The sequence below is a fragment of the Balaenoptera acutorostrata genome, chromosome 1 (assembly GCF_949987535.1).
Source record: "Balaenoptera acutorostrata chromosome 1, mBalAcu1.1, whole genome shotgun sequence".
In the NCBI taxonomy this organism is placed as follows: Eukaryota; Metazoa; Chordata; class Mammalia; order Artiodactyla; family Balaenopteridae; genus Balaenoptera; species Balaenoptera acutorostrata.
Window position 1 is genome coordinate 175,690,677 of NC_080064.1, and position 26,649 is coordinate 175,717,325.

Sequence of the window (26,649 nt, forward strand, 5' to 3'; positions counted from 1 at the left end):
GTACCTGGCAGGATGGGAGGCATAGGTGATGACTCAGAGGGGTAGAGGGGGTCCAATCCCAGCTGCAGGATGATGAGCTTTGTTCTGCAGAGAGAGGAAGAATAAAAGTTTGAAAGAAGTAGCAAAGACCCAGGCAAGCCCAACCAGGTCTCTGGGGTCTGTACTGAGTAGGGTGTGGAAATAACCCGCACTGGAGAGGGTGACAAGGGAAGGGCTTGAAGGAAGGCAGAGCAGGAGGAACAGAGGTGAAGAAGTGCTCGCAGCCATGAGATGAGCACAGGGAAGTGGAGAGGAGGAACTGGAAGTGGGGAGAACAGAGGGACTTCAATCCAGAGACCCAGGATCGTGGAGCCAGAGGTGAGGCTGGGAAGCGGCTGCCCGCAAACGGCACAGACCCAGCAGGGGCTGCCGCCAGTCGTTGAGAGGCACACCCTGGGCTTGGAGAGCCAGTCTGGAGACAGTCCCCGCTCGCACAGGCTTGAGTGGATAAGAGCTGAGGGCCACCGGAAGGAGCACCTTCTCTGGGCTCAAATTCGTGTGTGTCCTTGGCCAGTTCCAGCTTCTTTGTGAAATAGAGACCAGACTCAGATTTCATGAGGTTGTTTGAGGATTATAGGCAATGATGCCTATAAAGCACATGGCAATCTTAATACGTGGAAGTGACTGTTCCCCTCCTTAATTTAATACCTCCGAGGTGTGGGCTGGGAAGATAGGGAAGCTCTTCCTACTTAACAAAGAGAAAATGAATATTTAAAACATATATGTTAGATGTGGGATGATGAAAAAGCTGTGGAAATGAGCAGTGGTGATGGTTACACAATGATGTGAATGTACTAATGCCACCGAACTGTACACTTAAATATAGTTAAAATGGTAAATTTTATGTTTAGGTATATTTTACCACAATCAATCAATACCTCACCAGGATAATTTTAAAGAAATTGCTGACTTAGATTTTTCTTAAAACCCCTACTCCTTCTACACAAGGTAAAAGTGAAAAAAAATTAATTAGAAAGAACAGTTCTGCTAGCATCTATGCTATGAAGAATTTATTCACTAGGATGTGCATTCTTTCTCTACACTCAGGCAGTTTCTGACTTACTGCTGATTCATAACATTGGGATTATGTTTTCTTCATTATTTTTGATTGGTTTAAGATGTATCTGACATACTAATCTCAACACACACAATTGATCATTTTAAATGCATATGAGGTATGGGGATATATGTATATGTATAGCTGATTCACTTTGTTATAAAGCAGAAACTAACACACCATTGTAAAGCAATTATATTCCAATAAAGATGTTAAAAAAAAAAGAAAAAAGAATAAATAAATGCATATTAGGGAATTCCCTGGCGGTCCAGTTGTTAGTACTCCGCGCTTCCACTGCAGGGGGCACAGGTTCGATCCCTGGTTGGGGAACTAAGATCTCACATGCTATGCGGCGCAGCCAAAGGCAAACAAACAAACAAATTAATTAATTAAATGCATGTGAGGCGGCGCGGCGGAGAGGCCCGGAGAGCCGGAGCAGGCTTCCATGCCCCCACCCGCCCGCTACAGATGCGCGGCAGGGCAGGGGGCGGGGCTAGGGGCGGGGCCGATCGATCTTCTCCGGCTCCGACGTCCTCGGCCTGCCGGGTTAGCCCCGGTCGGCTAGGGTGCGGCCGCGGGAACAGCGCTTGCGGATGATGTGGGGCAGCGGTCGCCTGGCGGGTGCTGGGGGTGACGGGGCGGCCGTGACCGTGGCCTTCACCAACGCTCGCGACTGCTTCCTCCATTTGCCGCGGCGCCTCGTGGCCCAGCTGCATCTGCTGCAGGTAACGCGCCTGCCCCGGACGAGCTTCCCGGCCCCGAGTCGGGGCACCTGGTGGGCAGTCTGCGGTCGGCCGGGCCCCAGGTCTATTAGGGGCGCAGCGGCCGCTCAGGCCTCTCCCGGCGGCGGGACGCGGGCTGCTTTCCCCGGGCCGCCGACCGGTTCAGAGGCCAGACTGTGGGCCGGTCTGGGCGGTCTTTGCAACCACACCACGTCTAGTGCAGCCCCGGGCCTTTGAGTTAACTTGCCGCATTCCAGGTCTTTTACTCGGTGAAACTGGGCTTTCAGACATCCTGATATTCTGCCACTGCGTTCAACTATTTCTCACTCCAGGTTGGAAAAGCTTTTGAGAAGTCGGGTTTGTTTGTCTTTTTGGGTTTTGTTTTGTTTCATTTTTAAAGAGTGTTTTTCCTACCAATGATCTCCAGGTGCCTGCACGGCTGTGGCCTGGGCCTCCAGAAGGAGGGGCAGACTTGGTTTGTGGAGCCCCTGTAGGTTAACAGAGACTGAGCCCTGTGTCCCACCAGCGGGATAGGTTAATAAGATGAAGGTTCTTCCAGCGTCTCCGTTGCTCGGACCACCTCTGAGGTGTGCTGGGAATGTGCAGTGGGATTATGCATACTTGGACGTATGTAGTTAGGATTACTTGAACCTCTGCTTTCAGTTGCCGTCTGAACATTGTGATTGTGGTAGTTCATAGCTCTAACCACATCCCTACTTTCATTATTTTAAAATAGAGGCACCTGGTCTACGAGTTTGAGTGTGCTTCTGGGGGCAAAAGGATAGAATATTCGAAATCTTTGAAAATCCTGGATGCCTAGTACCCCACTACTGGCTAATCCTTGCAGGAAATATTTAAGAGTTTGCAATAATTTCAAATGTCCCACCTTTCCATTTTAGTAACTACTTTTCTAGATTATATTTGCCCCGTCTTTCAAAGCATGTTAATTTCAACAGATCCTGCCATTATTTCTTTTACCATAAAGTAGGTAGTCTCTTGGCCCTGATGAGCTCCCTTCATGGCAGGAGATGAGTTAGTTATGTCACCAAATCCCAGGTAGATCCTGCCTGCCCTGTGCTCAGTCAGCTTTGATGGAAATTGTCCACAGTGCCTTCAAATCTCCACCTAATGAGTTTATAGGAAACACTCCCCACCTAATGAGTTTATAGGATTGCTTCCTTACAGTAGCTCTAAAATGTGGATGCTGTGTTACATTCATCACTATTTAGGAATTTAGTGGTCTTGATCTATTTTTAAAATTTTTGGCCTTCAATAAGTATTCATAAGAATTAATTCATAGATATATTTTTGAAACTTAAATCTCTTTAGCCTTGGAACAAACTGTTGTTTCTGTCCAGCCTATATCAGCAGAATAGGCCAACTTTTCTCCCCAATTAGAAAAGTAATACATGTTTTATAGGAAATTTGGAAAGCATGGAAAATTATAAACAAGAAAATAAAGTTACCCATAATCCCCAAACCTAAAGATAACTAATGTTAACAGTTTGAATCAAATCTTCTAGTTTTGTTTCTAAGCTCTATTTTTAACAGAAATGGAGTCCTACACACACCCTTATATGTAGTTTTGTATCCTGATATTTTCCCTTAGTGTTACTATAAGTGTTTTATTTTGTTAAAAGGTAATTGTCATTTTTAGTGGCTAATTAGTATTCTGTCATAAGTTTGCCGTTATTTAATTGTTCACTGTGATGGAACGTTTATATTGTATTCAATTTTTAGACATTAAAAGTGATACTGTAATTATATTTTAATAAAAGTTAAAAATAACATATCTTTGTTGTATAATATATAATAAAACATTGTTTTATTTTCTGGTTATTTAGGATAGGCTCCCAGAATTATTGAGTTAGAGGGCATAGATAATTGTTAAAGTAGAAAGTCATGAGTTGGGAGTTAATAGGTTGAATTACTTTACTTCAGCTGAAGCATTGAATACGTAATACAGATAATACTGTAATGGGTAAAGAGTCAGAATGATGATTTTCTGGCCTGTGTCAGATTTTCCTTTTTTTCTTTCAGTTTTGAGATATAATTGGCATACAGCCCTGTGTAAGTTTAAGGTGTACAGCATAATGATTTGACTTACATGCATCATGAAATGATGACCATAGTTGGTTTAGTGATATCCATCATCTCATATAGATAAAAAATTATAGAAGTAGAAAAAAACGTTTTCCTTGTGATGAGAACTCAGTGTTTACTCTCAACAAGTTTCATATATATTAATGCAACAGTGTTCATTGTATTTATCATGTTGCAAAAGGCTTTAAAAATACGGATGTTCTGGTTCTTCCTCAGTCCTACTGAATCAGAATCTTGGGGAGTGGGCTTCAGGCATCTGTAGTTTTAGAAATAACTTAAGGCTACTTGGATGCACAAAAAGTTGGGACCCGCTGTTCTAGAATCATAGAATGTTGATGGTGAAAGAGACCTTAGGTATCTAGGTCATTTCTGTACTTTCATGCATGAGCAAACTGGCCAGTCCATTTCCCTGCAGTTAATTTGCCCTCGTCTGTAACTCACCTGCATCATCCACCCTCGCCTCCTCGCTGTTTCTTCCATAACCCAGCTCCTTCCCACTTCTGTACTCTTACTCAAGCTATTCTTCTTCCCTAAAGCATTTTTCCTCATTCCATGCTTTTAAAAACAGCATAATTGTACCTCCTCCACATAGTTTCAGATTCTCTGTTGCCCACATTTGTCTCCTTTTCAAAACTTCACTGCAGTGTTTATGTGACACAGCTCACTTGTTATATTCTGTTCTGTGTTTTAAGTATTGTCTTCTTTTGTTTATCCAAGTCCTGTTTCAGGACTGGGTACCCAGAGGATGCTTTAACTCAGGATTTCTTAACCTTGGCACTACTGACATTTTAGGCTGGGAAATTTCCTGTTGTGGGGGACTGTCCTGGGTATTGTAGGATATTTAGCTGCATCTTTGGCCTCTACCCACTAGATGCCAGCAACACCCCTCCTCCTGGTTGTGACCAAAAATATCTGGAGACATTGCCAAATGTCTCCTGGGGGAGAAAATCACCCTCAGTTGAGAATTACTACTGTAGCTTAGTTAACTTTGTCTGCGTTACTGAAACAGGGGAGAGGATTCATATCCACACGGAGAGCAACCAAATGAACCTAAATCACCCTCCAGAAATAGCCATTTTGTCATTTCCTTTGTGTTACCCAGGCCTCGGACCTGGCGGATCCTAAGGCACTGCAACTTATGGTTTCACCCAGCAATTTCCTTCAAGTGATATGGATACCATGGGTTTGGGCAAAAGCAGGTCAGTCATTTGTTGATTAGATTGAACTCCTGGAAAAGGGGCTCCCTTCTCTCTAGGCTGTCCTTTTCTTCTCTCTACCTGAGGGCCCAGGGGCTCTGTGGTCCAAGTGAATGATTTTTGATCTAAAAATGAACTCAGAACATTAGTCTGCAAAGTTTACTGAATCCAACTGAACATATATTATGACTTTATGGGGCTGATTACTACCTTTTGACCAAATGAATAATTGAAGTATTTTTCATATTTAATGAAGTTGATTTTTCCCTTTTCCAGGGAGTTGGTGGGTTCTCCTTTTTGATATTTCAGGGCATATTTCATATTTCCTTATTTAACATCTGTGGTTTTAAAAGTTTCTTCATATGAAATAGGGGAATTGATCTGCATTATATGTCAATAACTGATGAAACCCCGTAGAAAGTTTTTGGGGGATTGGTTACCTTGACTCTTATAATCTCAGCTCACATAGTTACAGCTGACCTAGTAACTTTGGACTTTTGACTCCAAATCTGAGTCTCTCTCTACTGTGTCACATTGTTCTCAGTGGAAAGATTTTGTCAGCCAGAGTGGTTGAACTGTCCTGTAAAGAATTGTAAGAAGGACTTCCCTGGTGGCGCAGTGGTTAAGAATCCGCCTGGCGATGCAGGGACACAGGTTTGAGCCCTGGTCCGGGAAGATCCCACATGCCACGGAGCAACTAAGCCCGTGCGCCACTACTACTGAGCCTGCACTCTAGAGCCCATGAGCCACAACTACTGAAGCCTGCATGCCACAGCTACTGAATCCCGTGCGCCTAGAGCCTGTGCTCCGCAACAAGAGAAGCCACTGCAATGAGAAGCCCGCGCACCACAATGAAGAGTAGCGCCCGCTCACCACAACTAGAGAAAGCCCTCGCGCAGCAACAAAGACCCAATGCAGCCAAAAATAAATAAATTTAAAAGTATATAAATTTATTAAAAAAAAAGGATTAGCCAGAAATAGACTAACATGGTTGATATTCACATGGGAATATCAGTAATTCCTTTTTTCCCTTCCAGGTTTATATATTTCCCAAGGTTTCTTTAATAGGTTTGTAATTTTTAAATCATAGAAAACATTTTTTAATCCTTAAGCACAGACATACATATTTTATATAATTGCTCTTAAGAAGAATAAATTTTATATTTTGCTTTCTTTTACTTATGTTTCCATAGTTCAAGACTTTTAAAAATTATTATTTAAGAAGCTGCGTAATATAAAACTTTTGGAATGTACATAAGAAGCTATTAACAGTAATTACCTCTGGGAACAGGGACCAGCCCTCACATTTTATGCTTTTATACTTTTTGTACTTTTACCATGTATTACTCTTCTAATAAATAAATACTATTACATTTTTATTGATTAAAAAAAAATGCATGTGAGATGGAAAAGCATCATAAATAAAAGTCTGCAAAGTGGGCTAATTTTGTCAAACATTTGACCTCTGATGAACAAGCCAAATTGTAACAGGGAAAGTAAAATGTTAATAGTATGTTGTCAGCCAAAACAAAATCAATGGAAGTAACACTTCAAAATTTTCATACTTCCCATGTCCCCACGGCTGACACCCTGAGTTTATTTCCACAGTCAGAGCCTAAATTATAAATAGCTGTTATTTTATAAATAAAAGAAGACAAGATGATTTTTAACATCATGAAGCTGTAACTAGAATTGGAAGGGAAAAGTGCTGTGTGGGTCATTTTCTTCGCAGGGCGACATTCTGAGGTTGAGTGGGAGAGGTGAGGGGATATAAAAGGAATGTTAATTTGCAACACAATCTCAACTGACATTCTAGAGTGTGTATTTAATCACTACTCCATAAAAACCAGACAGAGAATGAGCCGGGAGAAGTGAGAGAAAATGTCTGTCATAACCGGACTCTGGGCAGGCCCAGTCACTGTCAGTGGTAGAGAAGGGACAGAGAGGTCATCGGGCTGTAGGTGTGGGCTTGTCTTCCTAGCTTTGTCTCCGGGTGACCTTGGGCACCAGTCTGGGCTTCAGCTTCTCATGCCGTAGCATATGAAGACTCTCCCTGCCTCTTGGAGAATCAGAGGCACTTGACTTCATTGCAATTTACTACCATTTTTCCTGCAACTCCTGAGCACCGATGATGTGCCCGGAAAAATGCTCATTAGCTGGTGGCCGCGGGGCGGCGGCAGGATATAAAGAAGGGGGAGCAATGAGAAGGGTAAGTCCAGTCCTTGCCCTAAAGTCTTTTTTTTTTAACTTTTTTTCTTTTCTTTTCTTTCTTTCTTTCTTTTATTTATTTATTTTTGGCTGCATTGGGTCTTCATTGCTGCGTGTGGGCTTTCTCTAGTTGCGGCGAGTGGGGGCTACTCTTCGTTGAGGTGCGCGGGCTTCTCATTGCCATGGCTTCTCTTGTTGCGGAGCGTGGGCTCTAGGCACACCTGCTTCAGTAGTTGTGGCGCACGGGCTTAGCTGCTCCGCAGCATGTGGGATCTTCCCGGACCAGGGCTCGAACCCGTGTCCCCTGCATTGGCAGGTGGATTCTTAACCACTGCGCCACCAGGGAAGCCCACCCTAAGGTCTTTTAAAGAACTTTAAAAGATGCAAAACCTTTGGGATTCCAAAGATGCCATCAAGGTATTATGACAACCTGTTAATTCCTAATGATTATTTATTTGTGTGTTACTAGTGAGGAAAATAATAATCAGCCATGTGGCCATCCTTGATTCTTCATCCAAATAGTTCAGGATTTTCCCGGAGCTGTGAGGCTTCTTGGATGCTCACCAGACCAGGGACATCTATGCTCCACAGAAGAGAGCAGTCGTGGCCAGTTCGGGGGCCCCTCGCCCCAAAAGGCAGGAGGACCTTAGAGATCAGAGGCCAAGACCAGGGCCTGGACTCTCTCCCTGCTCTGCTCAAGTGCAGCAGCTCCGGGGAGACTGAGCGTGGGGGGCCAGAGGTGTCATCCGGGCTCCCCAAAGGGCAGACTGCTTAGCTGACCCCAGTTTCTCCCCTCCAGTCTTAGGAAGCGAGCCTCACAATACCAGAGCAATGCCACTGGACAACAGAGGCTTTGTGAAAGAGAGCCATGAGCCCCTGGGCCCTGCTGCCACTCCTGAGGCCGGGACAGCAAAGGCCAAAGAGACAGGGGACAGTGATGGTTCCTTTAATCCCAGTAAGCTAGACTTCCCAGAACCTGCAGGAGACAATTTGACAAGGAACAGTCTCAGATCTCCCCCTGGCTGCCCTGGGTTCAGGGAAAGGGGCAGAATGATTCTTTCTCCAGGAGAAAAACCTTGGCTCCCTTAAAGTGAAATAATGGTTATAAAGTATCAGGCACAGCAAATATCAATATATGGTCATTCCCTCTTCCCCAAAATAATTGATTAGACTAAACTCAGTTGAACCAATTGTCTTTGGAAGTAACCCACAGGGCTGCCAGAACATTCTCCAATCTAACATCCTCAAACTGTGACTGGCGTTTGCATTTGGGTAGAGACGTATTCATTCAGCCTGTACTGAGTGGCTCATGGTGCCAGGCCAAGAGCTAAAAGTCCTGACCCTGAGTTCAAGAAACCTGCAGTCCGGTGGGAGAGACAGAACAGCAGCACAATTCTTGTGCAGTGCCCTGAAGAGGGCAGCGCAGGTGCCATGGGAGCACTGAGCTGTGGCTGGCTGCAGCCTTTCTTAGCTGTGTGATCTGAGGCAAGCTGCGGAACCTCCCTGAGGCTCAGTGTTCTTATCTATAAAGTGAAGCTAAAAAGACCCATTTCACAAGGTTGTTAGAGGATTAAGTGAGTAAATATGATCAGATGTCTAACCTAGTATCTGGCCCAGAGTGGGAGCTTACCAACTGTTCCAAAGACTCTACCCTGGGGAAGAAGGGTTAACAGGGACCTGAGTCTCTGCCCAGCAGCGTGGGCCTGGTCAGCCAGCTCAGGAGAAGGAAGCCCTCCCTCCCTGGCTAGTGTCTGTTATGTCCACCTCCCTTTGAAGGGACTGAGGAAGGAGTCAATGGCAGTAGGAAGCTCCTAGTGTAGACCTTAAGAAGATGGGATAGTGCAGAGGGCTCTAATTCTGCCAAGGCTGTATTCAAGCCCTGCTCAGCCCCACACACTCCAGTCCTCGGTCTCCTCGTGTGTAAAATGGAGCTAACAATAGCCACTTCATTGGCTTATGTTAAAAAATAACACGTGGGGCTTCCCTGGTGGCGCAGTGGTTAAGAATCCGCCTGCCAGTGCAGGGGACACGGGTTCAAGCCCTGGTCCGGGAAGATCCCACATGCCGTGGAGCAACTAAGCCCGTGCGCCACAACTACTGAGCCCGCGAGCCGCAACTACTGAAGCCCGTGTGCCTAGAGCCCGTGCTCCGCAACGAGAGAAGCCACTGCAGTGAGAAGCCCACACACCGCAACGAGGAGTAGCCCCCATTTGCCGCAACTAGAGAAAAGCCCGTGCGCAGCAACGAAGACCCAACACAGCCAAAAATAAATAAATAAATAAATTAATTAATTTTAAAAATAATAATAACACCTGTAAACTTACAGACACATGGAAGGTTCTCAATAAATGAGAGTGGTGGTGGGGAAGGTGGGGCTGTGGTGATGGTGATAATCATGGTGGGGATGGGGACACAGGAACAGTGATCATTTCTTCCCCTCATGCAGGTGCCACAGGAGGTAGCCCAAGACTGGTGTAAAGAGAAGGATATTCCCTATTTTGAAGTCAGTGCCAAGAATGACATCAATGTGGTACAAGCCTTCGAGATGCTGGCCAGTCGGGCTCTGTCAAGGGTGAGTGGCACCTGCCAGGGCTGCCCCCTAGGATGGGGGAACTCAGGAGCGTCCAGAAAAGTATATATCGGGAGGGACGTGGGTGGGACAGGATTGCTCATCATCTTAATTAATTAGTTGTTGAATGGGCTCAACGATACTCCAATTCTGGAACCACAGAATGCCAGAGGCATAAAGCTTTCTTAGAATCCATCATCAGTGGTCCCTCAATCCGGCTAATTATCATTTGTGGAGTTTCTAAAAAATAACAGTTCTATACCTCACCCCTGGAGACTCTAATTTAGTAAGAGTTTGAGAAGTAATGCTCTAGTTCAGTCCCCACTGATGGGAGAGAAGCCCCAAGGTGCCAAGTATTGGTCCAAGTGGAATAATGAAGCCTGCGGGAGTTGCTGTCATCCTCCAATCAAAATGATGGCTAGATGTAGACCACTTGGTGTAGTCTCTCAACAAGCATGTGTTGAGTATGTCACGTGTGTCAGGTCCCATCCAGGGCTCCGGGGTCCCTTGCTCTCGTAAGGGAGACAGATCGGCCCAGGAGTGGCTGCCGGGCAGGCTCTGTATGGTGGGCAAGGACTGGTGATGGGGCCCCAGAGGAGGGACACACAGCCCACACTGCAGGGGAGAGAGAGAAGAGGAAGACCAGGGAAGGCCACCTGGAAGTATTAGCAGGGTTTTAATGCCATTCTGATATAGAGTTCAGAAACTCTGAAGAGTGTCCGTGAGAGATTGGCACGGGGAGGGGCTCAGCAAGTTTCATTATTCTGCCATATGCAATCAAGGTGGGCTTCTTAGAAATGGGGAGAAGGTCATCACGGCAGTGATTCTGAATTGAGGAAAGGAGCGAATGAGGATGGGCAATCGGAGGGCTCCCCTCTGTGGAAGGGCCTGCTGTCACAGGGTCTGCCTGGCCCTGCCCTGCGGGTTGTCCACAACGGAGAGGGACAGCAGCCACCCCTAGCAGCTGCCCAGGGAGAGGGCTCGAGCTTGCCATCCTTACACCCCATTGCCTTAATCTCAGAGTTTGCCCCCATGCGCTATTATTAATGCTTCCCCTCCTGGCCCCCAGCCCTCACTGTGTCATGTTAAAAGGAAGCAGAGGGGCGGCTCTCTCCAGCACATGGTCAAGAAGTGCTGCTCTATCACACAGTCAGTAACACAGACGTGCCTGCTCATGCCGTCCCCTGGAAGGTGAGGGATGCTGTTTGACCTCGTAGCGTGACGCGTGATCACTGAGCCTCCACGAACACAGGGCAGTGATCGCCAAGTGCTTAGTCGCAGGGAAGCTCCGTCAGCCCACAGCCAGCCAGTGTCTGTGCGTAGTTAGCCTCTGTCCTTTCTGGAGAAGGAGTGTCCTTCATTCTTGAAACTATGTCCTTCCTGCTGTGTCACTTTTATGACACAGTGATGTTAGTGGATGGTAGTTTGTCTGCTTGTTTTTTTTTCCATTGTCCTTACTTGGCAAAAGAATGGATTGGCGACCCCATGTCAGTCCCTCACAATGATGGGGGAAATTTACTGATGAGAAGTTTGGCGGTCACGGGTGTGATACCTGCAGTCAGACTGACCTGGGTTTGATCCCGCCCACATGCTTTCAAGTGGACCCCTGGGCAAGACATATGACTTTTCTGAGCCTCAATTTCCTCATAAGATGGAAATAATGCCATCCCATAAACATTCTTGAGTTGTCAGGCTAGGGCTGGAGATGTGGACCTCAGTGGCCCCACGGTCAGGTAAAGGAGTAAGGCATCCGAAATAGGAGGTCATGCAGAGAGAACAGACTTGTGGTTGCCAAGCGGGGGGAGGGGGGAGGGGGGGGAAGGACTGGGAGTTCGGGGTTAGCAGATGCAAACTAGTATGTATAGAATGGAGAAACACCAAGGTCTTATTGTCTGGCACAGGGAACTATATTCAATATCCTGTAATAGGCCATAATGGAAAAGACAAAAAATACAGATTTACAAAACAAAAAAGAAAACAAATAGACTGTCATGGAGTGAGGTAAGTGCCATGGGCCGGGGCGGGGAAGGGACATGGCCAAGGCATCGAGGTGGCTCAGAGGTGCTGGTGGCGAGGGTGGGCAAGGATGCCTGCCCAGAGAGGTGGCGTGTGAGTTGGAGGTTGAAAGGTCATATGCAGTTTGCATGGGGGACATGGTAGGCCGTTGAAGGCATGAGCGAGAGCCGCAGAAGGGCGGAGAGAAGGGCGTCGCAGAGGCCCAGGCGTGAGTCCACAGTGCTCATGTGAGGGACCACTGTGGGCTCCGTCTGTAAGAGGAAGAACCGTGGCATGGAGGGAAGTGGGGCCGCTGGGCCGAGGTGAGCGATGGGGCTCTCAAGGCCAACAGCACCAGACCATGAAGGCCTCGTGAGCCCCAACCAGACCTTGGACTTCATGCTGTAGGCCCATGACCTCTAGACCCGCTGCCAGACTCCCAGGGCACACAGGGGCCCAGTCGGGACCTGGAGGCCGGCAGGGCGCATCTTCCAGCAAGGTCTCTATTATTCAGAAATCTGGAAGAGAAACATGTCACCCTAAAATAAACATAATTACTAGAGCACAGAATGTAAATTCTCACATGGATTTTTAAGGTGAAACTGGAGTTTCCAAATCTATACTTTAAAATCAAACAGGAGTTTTCAGGGACATTTCCTACAAGTACCTCTCCCCTCCTTCCCAGGAAGGTCATGTGCTCATTCACACCAGCCCAGAGTATTTGGAGAGGAAGACGTGAGAGGTGCTGCTAGAATAAGGAGGGAGCCGCAGCCTGGGGTGGGAAGAGCTGGGCTCTGAAGCCGGGTGAGTCTGGCTTAAATCCTGGCTCTACCTCTTACTCACTGTGTCCCTGACAAGTCATACAGCCTCCCCTAAGCCATCACTTCCTTCCCTTTAAAGTACAAGTAATAGTATCTTCTTCATAGGGTTGTTGCCAGGGCTAAATAAAATAACATGGTAGCACAGAGAAGGCATTAAATAAAAGGTAGCTATTTTTAAATGAAAGCTATGGCTAAGGGCTTTCAGCAGGGAAGTTTCATGCTGCAGGGAGGATGGGCTTGATGTGTGGTTCAGAAGGTCCGGACATGAGAAGATGAAGATGGCAAGGATGGTATAGATTAAAGAGACTTTGGAGGGAGAACCATCAGGGGTTGATGATTATCAAATGTAGGAGAGAAGGAATCAGGAGCTGTTGAGATTGATACCGAGGTTTCTAGCTTGGCAAACGGAGGGATGATTGATTAGTGATGCTATAGACCAAGATAGAAAAGAGAGGGGAAAGCAAAAGCGTCCCAAGAGGAGGAGGCAATGGAGCACATGGCATTTGGGGTTCCTTGAGGTTCCTTGGAATGTCTGAGTTCTGCCGTGAGCTCTGGATGGAAACAGCAGCTTACAGGTAGACCACCAGAAGAGATACTCGGTTTACATTTTGAAAGGAGAGAAGGTAGTTAGTTACTTTAGTTTCCCAATCTGGCCACCTTCAAGGATTAGGGTATTTAGTTATTCCAAAATATGACTAAGAATGCCCTCATAATCAAAGAAGGGACACCCACCTGCTTTGGGGGATTTGGGATGACGGGATTTTGCTCTACCAAGTTGGCAATACCAACCTTGCTGGGGCTGGTCAGGCCCGGCATGAGCTGCAGCATGGAAACCCAGTTCCTTTTGGATTAATTAGAGAAAGACAAACTTGCCATATCCGGGAGGGAAGCAGGCTGACAGGCAGGTAAGCTTAGTGAAATTATAGGACTTTTATGAAGTCGTCAGGATGTAGGATCTAAAGTCAGGGCTATGAGGTGACCAGGCTTGGAGAGACAGACTCCCACAGTCACATCCCCACTGAAATGATGCATTAGGATACTATGGTGTTACTTTATAGTTAGACATGCACATACTTGCTAAGACGACTGGGGTCTGGAGAAAAGAATTACACAGGAAATCTAATTATGGACTGCCAGTGACTTGGAAGGTTTGCAGGAAACCTGAGGAGCGAGATGATGCCATTATCGAGTGAAATGATGTCGTAAATGGGAAGAGCTCAGAGCTGACTTGGACCTGGGGAGGATGTGACTATTATTGGGTGAAGAGAGCTGGCATGAAGACCTCAGGCTTTGCCGGTGTAATGAACGAGGGCATTTCTCACACCTTCAAAGGCAGCACTGTTTGTTCCTCGGATAAAGTGCAAAGCAACTCAGAAAGCCCTCAGCTTAGACTCTCCCTCCCAAAGGCTGGCATCGAGGACAAGTCACGGGCTCTGTTCATGATCCCAGCTGGGCCTTCTGTGGATGTGAGGGTGAGGCATACCCAGGGGTGATGAATCAACAGGCCCTGCCCCCTGGGTCCAAAAGACCCAGCTAGGAAAGTTCCTGATCCCAGGCAAGGTCTCTTTGATGTTTATGGTGAGACGGGGACCAGGAAAGTACAAAAATCAGAGAATCTTTTCAAAAGCCTGTCTTTCTGGGAGAAGTGGATCAGTCAGCTTAAAACGGGACTTAAACAGTAATGCTCTGCTTCTCCTTGTCCCTCCCTGTGAGGCTCAGAAGGGTCAGGATTTTAACTACAACCAGCTCAGGGGAGTGAGCGGGCCCTGCAGATGGGGCCAACTGGAGGACTGGATGGTGTCCCGGGCGGTGCAGCCCCGAGCCCGCACAGCAGACCTGGGCAGTGCTGGGGGAAGGAGCCTCAGGCACCTCAGGGAAGGACTCTGCTCCTTCAGGGTGAAGGGCTGGGGAAGGCCTGTGGTGCGTGGGGCCAGGTCGCCAAGCAGTGGGCTAGGATCCTCCCCAGCGCAGGGGAAGATGGAACTGGGGTGTGGAGACATCCCCAGAGGGCCAGGCTTTCATTGGGAGACACTGCCCCCCACTCCCCAACACTAATCTTTCCTAATGCAAATATATATATATATATATATATATATATATATATATAACACAAATAAAATTCTAATAGCGCCAAAGAATTTGCTGAGGGCTACTCAAGGCCCATCATCCAGGCTGACTAAGGGTAGCTGGTGCTCTGCTGGCCCGGACACCCTACCAGGCAGTGGGTGAGAAATGGGGGCTCTTCAAGAAGCAAACAGTGGGAAGAAGGGCTGGGTCCCAGGCCCGGTGCCCTGAGCTCTGTGCTGTCAGGCTAACCTACTGCTCACTGTCTGGTGGTGGCAGCGAGTGATGGGCCATCAGGGGACCTTCTCATGTGTCTTGGGGGGTGACCATCATGAGGGTGACACAGGCAGGTCTGACACAGCCTCCTGGGGTCCAGAGTCACCGGCACTAAGGGTTTGGTTGACATTCACCAGCTGGGCACCATGGCCGGAGCCCAGGAGCCATGGAGGAGAAAAAAATCAGTGCAGGCCCAACCGCTCTTCTGGAAATTGTCCCCTCAGAGGGGCACTTGAGACAGGCAGCCCCACAGGGGGCTCTGTCCAGCTCAGGTCTACACCAGCGTGTCCACTTACCCACTCACCCTCACACACACCACCAGCTGCCGGGAGAACATGAAGGCTGGGAGCTCGGAGACTGGGGGGAGCCTTGGCCAAGGAAAGTGATCCCTCGAAGAAGAGACCCTTCAGTGTGTAGAACCCATCTCCTTGAGGAAGGATGCCCTCCCCCGCCCTCACCCTTGAACCAAGCTGGGTGGGTCATAGGTGAGGAGTGGCCAGCGGGGTGGGGAGTGGCTTGCTAGATTGAGAAGGGGCTTTCTCTGGACATCATTGGGACAGGAGACTTTGGGAGGGTGGGCAAAGAAGCAAAAAGGCCCAGTAGAAACATCGAGTCTATTTTAGGGAGGGCTCCCTGGACATGGGAAGTTCAGAGAATGGTGGGAGGTTGAGAGGTGGGCATGGTGAGAGAAGGTTGGGGTGTGGGGACGTTTGCAGGGAGAGGTTTCCTGCAGAAATGAGGAGTGGGCCGTCATCATCTCTGCCTGAGGGCAAACGTCACCTCAGTTGTCCCCTCTGGAGAATGGCAATTTACGGGACCTGGCTGGAGGTCAGGAGACCTGGGCCTCTAATGCAGCCGCCCACCTGCTCTGGGCTCCTGGGAAGGAGCTGGAGGAGGAGGTGAGGAAGGAGGGGGCAGGGAAGACTTCCTCCCCTGGGCCTCAGTTTCCCAGCTGCACAAAGTGGGGGAACAGAAAGCCCGACCACCATTGGCCATTAAGAAATAGAGGGCAGGTGGGGCTCTGCCTGCCAGGATGCAAACGCTGACTCCTCTTTTCCTTCTCCAGTATCGAAGCGTCTTAGAGAATTACCTCACAGACTCCATCAAGCTCTCACCAGAAGGCCAGTCCAAGAGCAGCTGCTGCTGACCTTCCAGACTCCCGCTCTGCACACCCAGGGACAGAGCATGCGCAAGGCCTGGTCATCCTGGGCCCCCAACAGCCCCACTGCCCGCCGAAGCTCAGATGGCAGTCCAGGCTCTGCGGCCAGAGCCCTGAATCCCTCACATCTGCGCGGGACCCAGAACCAGAGGGCGGCCCTGCCTCAGGCTGAGTGTAGAGAGGCCGGGGCTGGGCCCTTGAGCCTGGATGAAACCCCGGATGCCACAGCCAAACCCCAGAGGAGTCACGATTCCCTCGTGGACTCCAGCTTTCTTGCCACACGCCCTTCCCAGCCACACCCCTGCTCCAGAACGCACATCTCTGCAGACAGGCCGCTCTCTCTGGAGTCCTGTTATATTCTCCTACGGACTGGCCTTCCTCAGCCCAACCACCACACCCCCCCAAGAGCCACAGCACAGCTTTGGACAAGGGTACAGCTCAGGCTCCCTCGTAACCGGGGCCAGGGAGTGAGGGTCTACCTCAACCCCTGGCAGCAGCTGTTCAGACCGGGGACACTCCCGTTTGTCCCCTCCAGAATGCAGGACTGAGGGAGCGCAGGAAAAACCCACCGGGGACTGGTGCATTTCTCCCTGCTGGTGCTCAGGCAACTCCCATAACTCTCTTTGAGCTTCAGCTTATTCATCTGTCAAATGGGAGTCACATGTGCCCTGCCCACATCAGTGTGGTTTTGAGGACCAGAACCTCTGCTTGAATCTCAGTTGCTCTTGTTGAGATACATTTACTATTCTTTCAACAAGTATTTTTGAGTATCTACTATGTACAATGCATTGAGGTCCAGTGACAAATGTAACCAACCTTGCTCTCCTGGATCCGACATTCTGGCGAGGGAGAGAGGCAGGAAACACAGAATTTAAACAGGTATTTTCAAATAGCAGGTAAGTGCTTGAACAAAGTGAAACAAGGTAATGGGATAGAGAGGGACAGTTGGGTGCTGTTTCAGACGAAGTAGTCCATGAAGGCTTCCCTGGGGAGGTGACATTGGCTCAAAGGCTAGAGAATGAGAAAGGGGCTGCCACCTGAACTTGACAAAGAACATTCTGAGGAGAGGTTGCATCAAGGACAAAGGCCCCAGATCGAGGACAAACTTGTGTTCCAGGAACAGTGAAAAGATTAATTTATCTGAGGACTCAAGATTTTGGATCATCTTTACTGTCATTATTCTGAATTATTTTTCAGGTAAACTGCCTATTTCCTCTTCATTTATTAGATCTGGTGGGTTTTTACCTTGCTCCTTCATCTGCTGTGTATTTCTTTGTCTTCTCATTTTGCTTAAGTTACTGTGTTTGGGGTCTCCTTTTTGCAGGCTGCAGGTTCGTAGTTCCTGTTGTTTTTGGTGTCTGGCCCCAGTGGCTAAAGTTGGTTCAGTGGGTTGTGTAGGCTTCCTGGTGGAGGGGACTAGTGCTTGTGTTCTGGTGGATGAGGCTGAATCTTGTCTTTCTGGTGGGCAGGTCCACATCTGGTGGTGTGTTTTGGGGTGTCTGTGACCTTATTATGATTTTAGGCAGCCTCTCTGCTAATGGGTGGGGTTGTGTTCCTGTCTTGCTAGTTGTTTGGCATAGGGTGTGCTGCACTGTAGCTTGCTGGTCGTTGAGTGGAGTTGGGTCTTGACGTTGAGATGGAGATCTCTGGGAGATTTTTGCCGTTTGATATTACATGGAGCTGGGAGGTCTCTGGTGGACCAATGTCCTGAACTTGGCTCTCCCACCTCAGAGGCACAGCCCTGACACCTGGTTGGAGCACCAGGAGCCTGTCGTCCACACAGCTCAGAATAAAAGGGGGAAAAAAAGAAAGAAGGAAAGAAAAAGATAAAATAAAATAATTAAAATTAGAAACAAAAATAATTAAAAAATTTTTTTAAAGTAATTAAAAAAAAAGAAAGAAAGAAATAAGAGAACAACCAAACCAAAAAACAATCCACCAATGATAACAAGTGCTGAAAACTATACTAAAAAAAAAAAAAAAAAAAAAAAAAAACCAAACAGACAGAACCCCTAGGACAAATGGTAAAAGCAAAGCTGTACAGACAAAATCACACACAGAAGCATACACATACACACTCACAAAAAGAGAAGACGGTAAAAAATATATATATATCGTTGCTCCCAAAGTCCACCTCCTCAATTTGGGATGATTTGTTGTCTATTCAGGTATTCCACAGATGCAGGTACATCAAGTTGTTTGTGGAACTTTAATCCGCTGCTCCTGAGGCTGCTGGGAGAGATTTCCCTTTCTCTTCTTTGTTTGCACAGCTCCCGGGGTTCAGCTTTGGATTTGGACCCACCTCTGCATGTAGGTGGCCTGAGGGCGTCTGTTCTTCGCTCACACAGGACGGGGTTAAAGGAGCAGCTGCTTCGGGGGCTCTGGCTCACTCAGGCGGGGGGAGGAGGGAATGTTGCTGGATTCTTTAGACTTTTTCCAAGGACTTTGCCTGTTACTGGGAAGGTGACAGCAATCACAGTGGACGGGGCTGTGAACGGGATGGGCAGGAGAGGCCGTCCCCTCACCTTCCCTGTTTTTTCTTGCTGTGGCCAATGTGATGCACAGCTGAGTTAGTGCTGGAGCTACAGGTCTTATTCTTGGATCAGGGAGAAGGCTCATCCTGTTGAGGATTATCTATAAGGAGACTGATTGGATGACCAGACCCTTCTGGTATCTTTTGTAGGGGGCAGAGTCAGGCCTGAATCAGCCCTGACTTCTGCTGTAGACAGGGCCGAGCCCCCCACTGCACCTATAACCTTGGCCCCCCTCTGCCCGTAGGTTTCACCCTCAACAACCAGGTACAGCAGACCATCACCATGCAGTATGCATGCAGCAAACTTGGCATCGACTTTGACAGCTTCCTTGCTTGTATGATCCGCCTGGAGACCCTCTTCAGTGAGTCACTCTCTCCTTTAACCCTATCTCATTTCTCCTGAGGTGCGGAGAGGGGCAGGGGGCAGGGCCAGCAAGCGGAACCAGACAGGCTTCAGAAATTGTGGCATCCTTGGGGGAGGGGAAGCAGAAACTAAAGAGGCTGAGGAAGCCCAAGCTGGCCACGCCTAAGGTGCTGCCTCCTCTGGGAGATTTAAAAAGATTGTTGTGCACCTACTACATGCAGTCACTGGGCCAAATGAATGAGTCCCAGCAACAGTCCTTAAATGGCTTTTAACATCTATGCCTCCATGGGGATCATATTGAGAGCGTGTGTCACCTCCCAGGGAGGGAAGAGGGGTCCCCTTCTGGAAGCCTATAGATGGTCTAGTGCCCCCTTGGGCTCATGCTAAGGTATCATATTAAGGGAGGGAGTTTTCCTTCCAGTGAGGGCTGGGAAGTGTAAATTCAACGGGGAAAGCTCAGTGACTGGATTACCCACAAATGGGGCAACCACCTCTGTTCCACGACCCCATCCCCTACCTCTGTTGAAAGAATTGCAAGTTTCTACAGCTTCTGAGGGGGGAGATGGCAAAAGGACCTTCTCTGCTCACATCTGGAAGTTTGTCTAATTCGGCAGGGGGACATCTGCTGTCTAAAACCCTCACCCTGGGCTCTGGATCCAGATCTAGCTTTTCGGGGTACCTGAAGCTGAGTGGGAGCTGGGAAGGGTGCAGGGGCCAGGGGAAGGTACCAGGTGGGGTGGACAGAGATGGCTCCCCGGCTGTTCCAAAGTCCAGGAACATCCCCATCTGATTTCATTCCTTCTCTGGCATTCTAGAACTGTTCAGCCTTCTGGACAAGGACCAGAATGGCATTGTCCGGCTCTCTCTGGCAGAGGTAAATGGTTTTGATAAACTGCTTGCTGATGGTACTTGAACATTCTTGGATGGTATTGATGCCGAGCGCTGTTAATTCACACTGACTTGTCTTATTTCCACGCGGATACAACGCATGTTCTATGGCAGGCATTGCCAGGAGGAGTGTGATTGTCATCAATCTTTCAAATATTTTTATTTATAATTATTATTATTGTTGTTGTTTTAAAGGTAAAGCGACAGTTACATTTCAAATCATTTCAAGGATGCAAGCTCTTATTAATTTGGATGGAATTGTGGGTGGTAGGTACAATTTAAAGTGCCTAACTTTTAGGACCAGGCATCTTTGATTGACGTATAGAAGGATATCAGAAACAAAGAATTAAATTGCAACAAGGTAGAGTGCAGATGCAAAATAAATGGGTGTAAATTACTGTGTACAAAGCCCATAATGTCTTACGCTGACAACGTCGTGCCCTTCCCCTGTGGAGGGCTGCAGCCTATGCAGCAGGGCCTTTATTGACCTGTGGGGATGCAGGTGTGGGCATGTCCTGAGGGGCCAGGCCAGGAGGCATTGCCCTTGACCTGCTTCTCAGGCAGAGGAACTAGAGCATCAGGTTATTCCTGGCCCTGCCTAACTGTCTGGGTACAACCACTTCTTTTCTTCTCTAGAATGGGAATGTCATTGACCCCTTTCAGTGATCTAGGGAAGGCCTTCCTGGAAGCATGTCTGTGGATGTCTACAAACACCCGCTCAATAGTGTTGAACCTGAAACTTTTGGAAGTCCCTTTGGGGCTAAGCTTTTCCTAAGTCACTTTTCCATGGGGCTCTGGCTCAGAGGGTAGTGACCTAGTTAAGGCCTTCCTTGCTTCCTCCTGCTGAGCAAGGCACTTACTGGAGGACACAGCTAGAGCAAGTCATACCACGTGAGGCAGGAGAGTGCCTCTGGTGCAGTCACACCAGCTCCTGAGGACCCCTGAGCTCACCCCGATCTCCTTCTTTTGCAGTGGCTGTGCTGTGTGTTGGTCTGACCCAGGGTTCTGGACATCAGTGACGCTCCCTGCCAGCCTGCCTGCCTCTTTTCTCCCTTTCTTTACAGTTTTGTGAACATTTATCCTCAGGGGAGCATTCACTGGTTATTCACCTCTTCCTTGCCATTTGTTGTTCCCTGAGATCCTGGCCTGTCCCACTGGAGCAGTCCCGGGAGCCCGAGATCTCTTTCAGCAGCATTTAAGCTGATCCCAGAGCACAATGGAGAGACAGAAATTAATTAAAGTTGTGAGCCAAAATGGTTTCTGCCTTCCTCTAGTGATATGTAATCTGGGGGGTGCCCTGGGGTGTTCCTGCTTTAGAAAAGATGTTCTTGAGCAATGATGCAGCCCAAAGCTGCTGAAAGATGGGAAATGTGGGTGAATTTCTTGGAGGAAAGGCCTGCTATAGATTAAACTGCCTCCGGGGACTGCCTTCAGGAAAGGAGCTGCTCCCGCCCTTCCGAGGAGGGCGCAGGGAGGGTCTGCTGGGGGGAGAGGCCTTTCTTCCTCACACGCAGACGGGAGAAATTGCTATACTGCAGGTCAGCATGGGCTAAAGGAAAGGAAAGGATAGGAAAATTCTTGCTGAGGGGAATTCTTACCTGACAAATAGCTTGAGGGGAAATGCAGTTCAGGTTAGTTTTGCTCATGGCGGAACACAGCGATCTTTGTTGTTGGTAAGAAAATAGGTGCCATAGCCTAGTGTCCTAATGGGTAGTTGGAGACAGAGCTGACTCTCATACGCAGATGTTGGAAATGAAGTGTACAGGAAGATGAGTGTCTTAGTCAGTTTGGGCTGTCTGAGCAAATACCAGAGACCAGGTGGCTTATAAAAAACAGACACATTTTCTCACAGTTCTGGAGGCTAGAAGTCCGAGATCAGAGCAGCATAGTTGGGTTCTGGAGATCTCTCTCAGACTATAGACTTCTCATTGTGTCCTCACAGGGTGGAGAGCAGAGGGGAAGCAAGCTCTCTCATGATTCTTGGAAGAACGCTAATCCCATTCATGAGGGGCCCACCCTCATGACCTTATCTAACCCTAATTAGCCCCCCAGGTCCCACCTCCTGATACTACCACGTTAGGGGGTGGGGTTTCAACGTATGAATTTGAAGGGGATACAACCATTCAGCCCATAGCTGTGACCTACTGGAGAGAAAACACACATTTATGCCTTGGCCTCTCTATTAGTCTGATTAAGGATTAATTTTTGACCTCCAGAAGTAGAGCTGGATGAATGTTCCTTATAGGAACATGATTTATAAGTATGGTATAACAGCCATCAGCTTTTTTTTTTTTGAAGTATAGTTGATTTACAATATTGTGTTAGTTTCATGTGTAGAGCAAAGTGATTTAGTTATATATATATATATTTTTTCAGATTATTTTCCATTATAGGTTATTACAAGATATTGAATATAGTTCCCTGTGCTAAACAGTAGGACCTTTTTGTTTATCCATTCTATATATAATAGTTTGCATCTGCTAACTTCAATCTCCCAATCCATCCCTCCCCCCTTCCTCACCCTTGGCAACCTCAAGTCTGTTCTCTATGTCTGGGAGTCTGTATCTGCTTTGTAAATAGGTTCATTTGTGTCATATTTTAGACTCCAAATGTAAGTGATATCATATGGTATTTGTCTTTCTCTTTCTGACTTACTTCACTCAGTATGATAATCTCTGATTGTATCCATGTGGCTGCAAATGGCATTATTTTGTTCTTTTTATGGCTGAGCAGTATTCCATTGTGTATATATATATATATATATATATATAAACCACATCTTCTTTATCCATTCATCTATTGGTGGACACTTAGTTTGTTTCCATGTCTTGGCTATTGTAAACAGTGCTGCTATGAACATTGGGGTGCATGGATCTTTTTGAATTAGTGTTTTCTTTTTTTTCCCTGGATATATATCCGGGAGTGGGGTTGCTGGATCATATGGTGGCTCTATTTTTAGTTTTTAAAGGATCTTTCATACTGTTTTCCATAGTGGCTGCACCAATTTACATTCCCAGTGTAAAAAGATTCCCTTTTCTCCACACCCTCTCTAGCATTTATTATTTGTAGACTTTTTGTTGATGGCCATTCTGACTGAACACCAGTCAGCTTTAATGCTGTCTTCAACTCTCCCAAGGCCCAGCGGGGGGAAGGGGTAGGCCCTTAACTGAAGGGGGCTGTGGGAGCTCTGGGATCTCACCCCTCCGGGAGAGGCTCTGGGACGGCGCCCCTGCAGGGAAAGTTCAGTCATTGGAGGGTGGAGAAGGAGCTATATTTGTTTGGCAGCCTGTGGGTCCCAGAAGTAAAGAGGTCCTTCCACATGTAGTCAGAAGTATGAGGGAGCTTTCATCACCTGGGTCATCAGCAGGACCCAGCAGGTGTATGTCCAGCTGCCCTCAGGCTGCCTGGGGATACCACCCAGCCTGCCCCTGTCGGCCCAGGTGGTGTTAGTCTGATGCTCACTAGCCGGGTACAAGTCCCTGACCCACACCATTGTTTAAAAATAAAGTACTACAAAGCAGTTCTCCTTTACATTTCGAATATAGCGTGGCTGCCTAAATTGAAAGGACTGTGTTATAATCAGCTGGCAACAGGTAGTTTTATTTTTCAGGCCTACAAGCTACTTCAGGGAATAGTCTGGTAAGCAAAAAAACCAAACCAAACAAAAAAAAAAAACAAAAAACAGCTTAGTTACAAAATGGATTTGCTTTGGGGGTCCCAGTCTCAGGGAAGTGTTGTTCTGGGGACTTCTTACCAGTACAGCGTGTGAGGCCAGCTAAGGATCTTAACACTGCATAGTTTTCCTCTTAAACACCTGAGAGTTTGCAGTATGCTCCTTTCTGCCCCCTGAATTAAGGCAGCAGAGGTGCTGCTTTTTGGTGTGGCCTCTTCATCGCCCCTCTATGTGGCTGCATCTCAGGCAAGATCAGCCCCTGCTGGATGGTGGCGCCTCGGCGCGGATCCCCCAGGGAGGCTCCTGCGCTTCCCCGGCCGAGCCCTCCCCACGTTATTGCGTTCACGTGTTTCACGTCTTCCCTGTTCCTGTGGACAGTCTGTGAATGCAGAGTGTTCCTGATTCCCCCAGAGCCTGGAACAGTGCCTGGCACAGAGCAGGTGCTCAATGAACGAAACCCGTGTCCTTTCCTTTGCAAATGAGGAGGTACTGTAGCATTTGGGCCCCACTTTGTTTTCCCAGTAGAGAGGATGGGTTTGCAGTGGTCCCTCACTGCAATTCCCGGCAGCCCCAGAGGGGAAGTGCTGATGTTTGGATGCGTTACAGCCAGCCTCCGTGGGCGGGTGAAGGGCTGGAGCGGGGGATGGCGAGAAGGAGAAGCTGTGTCCCCTGCGGGGTCCCCTGCTGAGCCGCTCCCTCCCCAGGCTCCTCCCCACCCCCATGCCAGGAGCACAGGGAGTTATTGCCTCCAGAGGGCCGCCTCCCGTGTCGGCGGGTCTTTGATTCGTGCAGAGAGTCTGTGGCGGCTCTCGGGTTCCCCACTTTCCGGAAGGAGAGTGAAGCAGCTCGGCAGGAGGCTTGAGGCAGCGGTGGGGGTCAGGGTGAGCCTCCTTCTGTTCCTCGCCATCCTCCCTCGCCTGCAGAGCCCCGCCACTTCTCTTAAAGGCCGAGCTTGTTTCCTCACTAGTCAACGTAAGGACACACACGCCACCATGCCGCCCCCAGACTCAACTGAGACCTCCGGGAGCATGGAACCTGACACCACGGCAGGAGGTGGTCAGGGGGTATCGAATATTCTGGGTAATTCCACACCAGCAAGGCCACCTCTAGCAAGTCCCCTTTCCCGTGAGAGCTTCGAGTCACGCATTATTAGCTTTCTGCTCACGTCACCGGCCCAAGCAGGGGTCTCGGTAGTTATGCACAATCGCAGAAGCAGCATTGAGCAGGGCTGGGAGAAGCCGGTGGCCCTGCCACACGCAGCAGGGGTCTCTTCCCACCAAGGTCCCGACAGCACCGGGTCGCATGGCATCCTGTGCGTCCTGCCCGGGGCGCAGCTGGCGGAGGCCCCCGCCCTGCTCGGGGCTCCCCTCCGTTCCTCACCGCCTCCCTGAAGCCAGCCGCTCCTCCGGGCTGGGGCAGCGGGGCACAGTACAAAGTCCTGCATCAGCTGTTCTCACTCTGCCACCTAGGCTGACTTCTTGCCTCTCACTCCAAGCCTCACGCTGCGCAGCCTCTCAGATGCCCAGCATCTTTTCAGCTTTCGATGTTCCAGTTTCCCGCAGGCCCTGATCCTGTCATTGCTTCCTCTGTGGCTCCAGGACACGGCCAAACCCCACCCCCCAGCCCACGCTTCTCCGCTCTTCTTCCACGGGGGATCCCAGCCCCCCGGTCGACATCTCCCTTCATACATGAACCCTTCCCTTTGATTGACGGGCTGGGTTGACCTCGAGAGTTCACGTAATTGGACAGGGGACAACCAAGACACCCCCCCACCCTGACAACCTCTCTCTGCACTGCAGAACAGACAGTGTCAGGAAGGACCTAGTGCGGGGACACCTACCTGCCACCTTTGCCCTGCTCCTCAGCTCCATGTTATAGACAGGGTGACTGTGGAGCCCATCTGTGTGATACAGACAAGGATGGAGAGAAGCGTCCTGAATCCCACCTGCCTTCGATCCTATCTGACGCGTACCTGTCATATCTGAGCTGCAGTCTTTGGGAAGGATAGCAGTAGTCACTTACTAGTGGCAGCTGTGTGGAGAAGGAGGGCCCATCTTCTAGTGGGGGAGAGGGTGATGATTTGGAGTTTGCAAGCTGTAAATACACATGTTGACTCCTTACAATTTTGGGAGGCCTGTGTCTGCTTCACCCGTTGATTAAACATAGGGCTTCATGGGGGATGGAAATGAGGCAGGGGATATTGTCCCAGCCACTGAGTTATGAAGGTCTTGTGAAGGCTGATGGTCCTTCTCCCAGCTCCCTGCTGTACTCTGGAGCAGAGCCAGGGGTGCAGGCATGTGGAGACCCAGCAATTTACTGCCATCTGCTGAAACTTGCTTTTTCTTTTTTCATATTTGTTATATCTACATTCTTATATTTTATAAATTTATTTCTATTAAAATGATTTTATGTATTATTTATTTATTGTTATACATTTATATGTTTATGTACACATTTACATATTTATACATTATCAATATATAAATATCAAGATATATAATAATAATATATAAAATCAATATATATATCAATAAATATCAACAACATATAAATAAAAGGACTGTATACTGAAGTCCCATGTATTATCCATTACAGTGAATGATTTTTAATATTTTACCATATCTGTTTGATCATTTTTGCTGAAGAATTTTCCTGAAGAAGTTTTTGTGAAAGTACATTGCAGATATCATGACATTTTACCCTATACTGTGCATCTCCAGCAAAGGACATTTTATTACGCAGCCACAATACTATTATCCAACTTAACAAAATTAGCAATAATTCTTTAATCACATCTAATAACCAGTCTATATTCAAATCTCCTTGATTGACTTAAAAATATACTTTTACAGTTGGTTTATTTGAGTGAGGATTCAACCAGGGTCCTCATTTTTCCGGTTTTAATCTACAGCCTTCTTCCATTTTTGGGGGGTATTGAATGATTGATGCATAATTGCAGCTTTAAGAAAGAATATTGGTGAT

At 48.0% G+C, this 26,649-nt stretch overlaps 1 protein-coding gene across 3 annotated transcripts in view; it reads left to right on the top strand.

Annotated features, from left to right (window-relative positions):
• RAB7B (RAB7B, member RAS oncogene family) overlaps window positions 1-26,254 on the top strand; it is a 38,540-nt gene extending 12,286 nt beyond the window's left edge. For 2 of the 3 annotated variants that reach the window (XM_057541069.1, XM_057541064.1), the window contains 5 exons: window positions 9,772-9,897; window positions 16,117-17,406; window positions 18,988-19,104; window positions 19,922-19,980; window positions 20,967-26,254. In XM_057541069.1, coding sequence (XP_057397052.1) covers window positions 9,772-9,897; window positions 16,117-16,197 — 207 coding nt within the window. In that variant the 3' untranslated portion in view covers window positions 16,198-17,406; window positions 18,988-19,104; window positions 19,922-19,980; window positions 20,967-26,254. Of the gene's footprint in view, window positions 1-9,771; window positions 9,898-12,574; window positions 12,694-16,116; window positions 17,407-18,987; window positions 19,105-19,921; window positions 19,981-20,966 lie in introns of all 3 variants that reach the window. The other variant, XM_057541072.1, reaches the window with a different exon arrangement.
• Window positions 26,255-26,649: the final 395 nt, after the last annotated feature.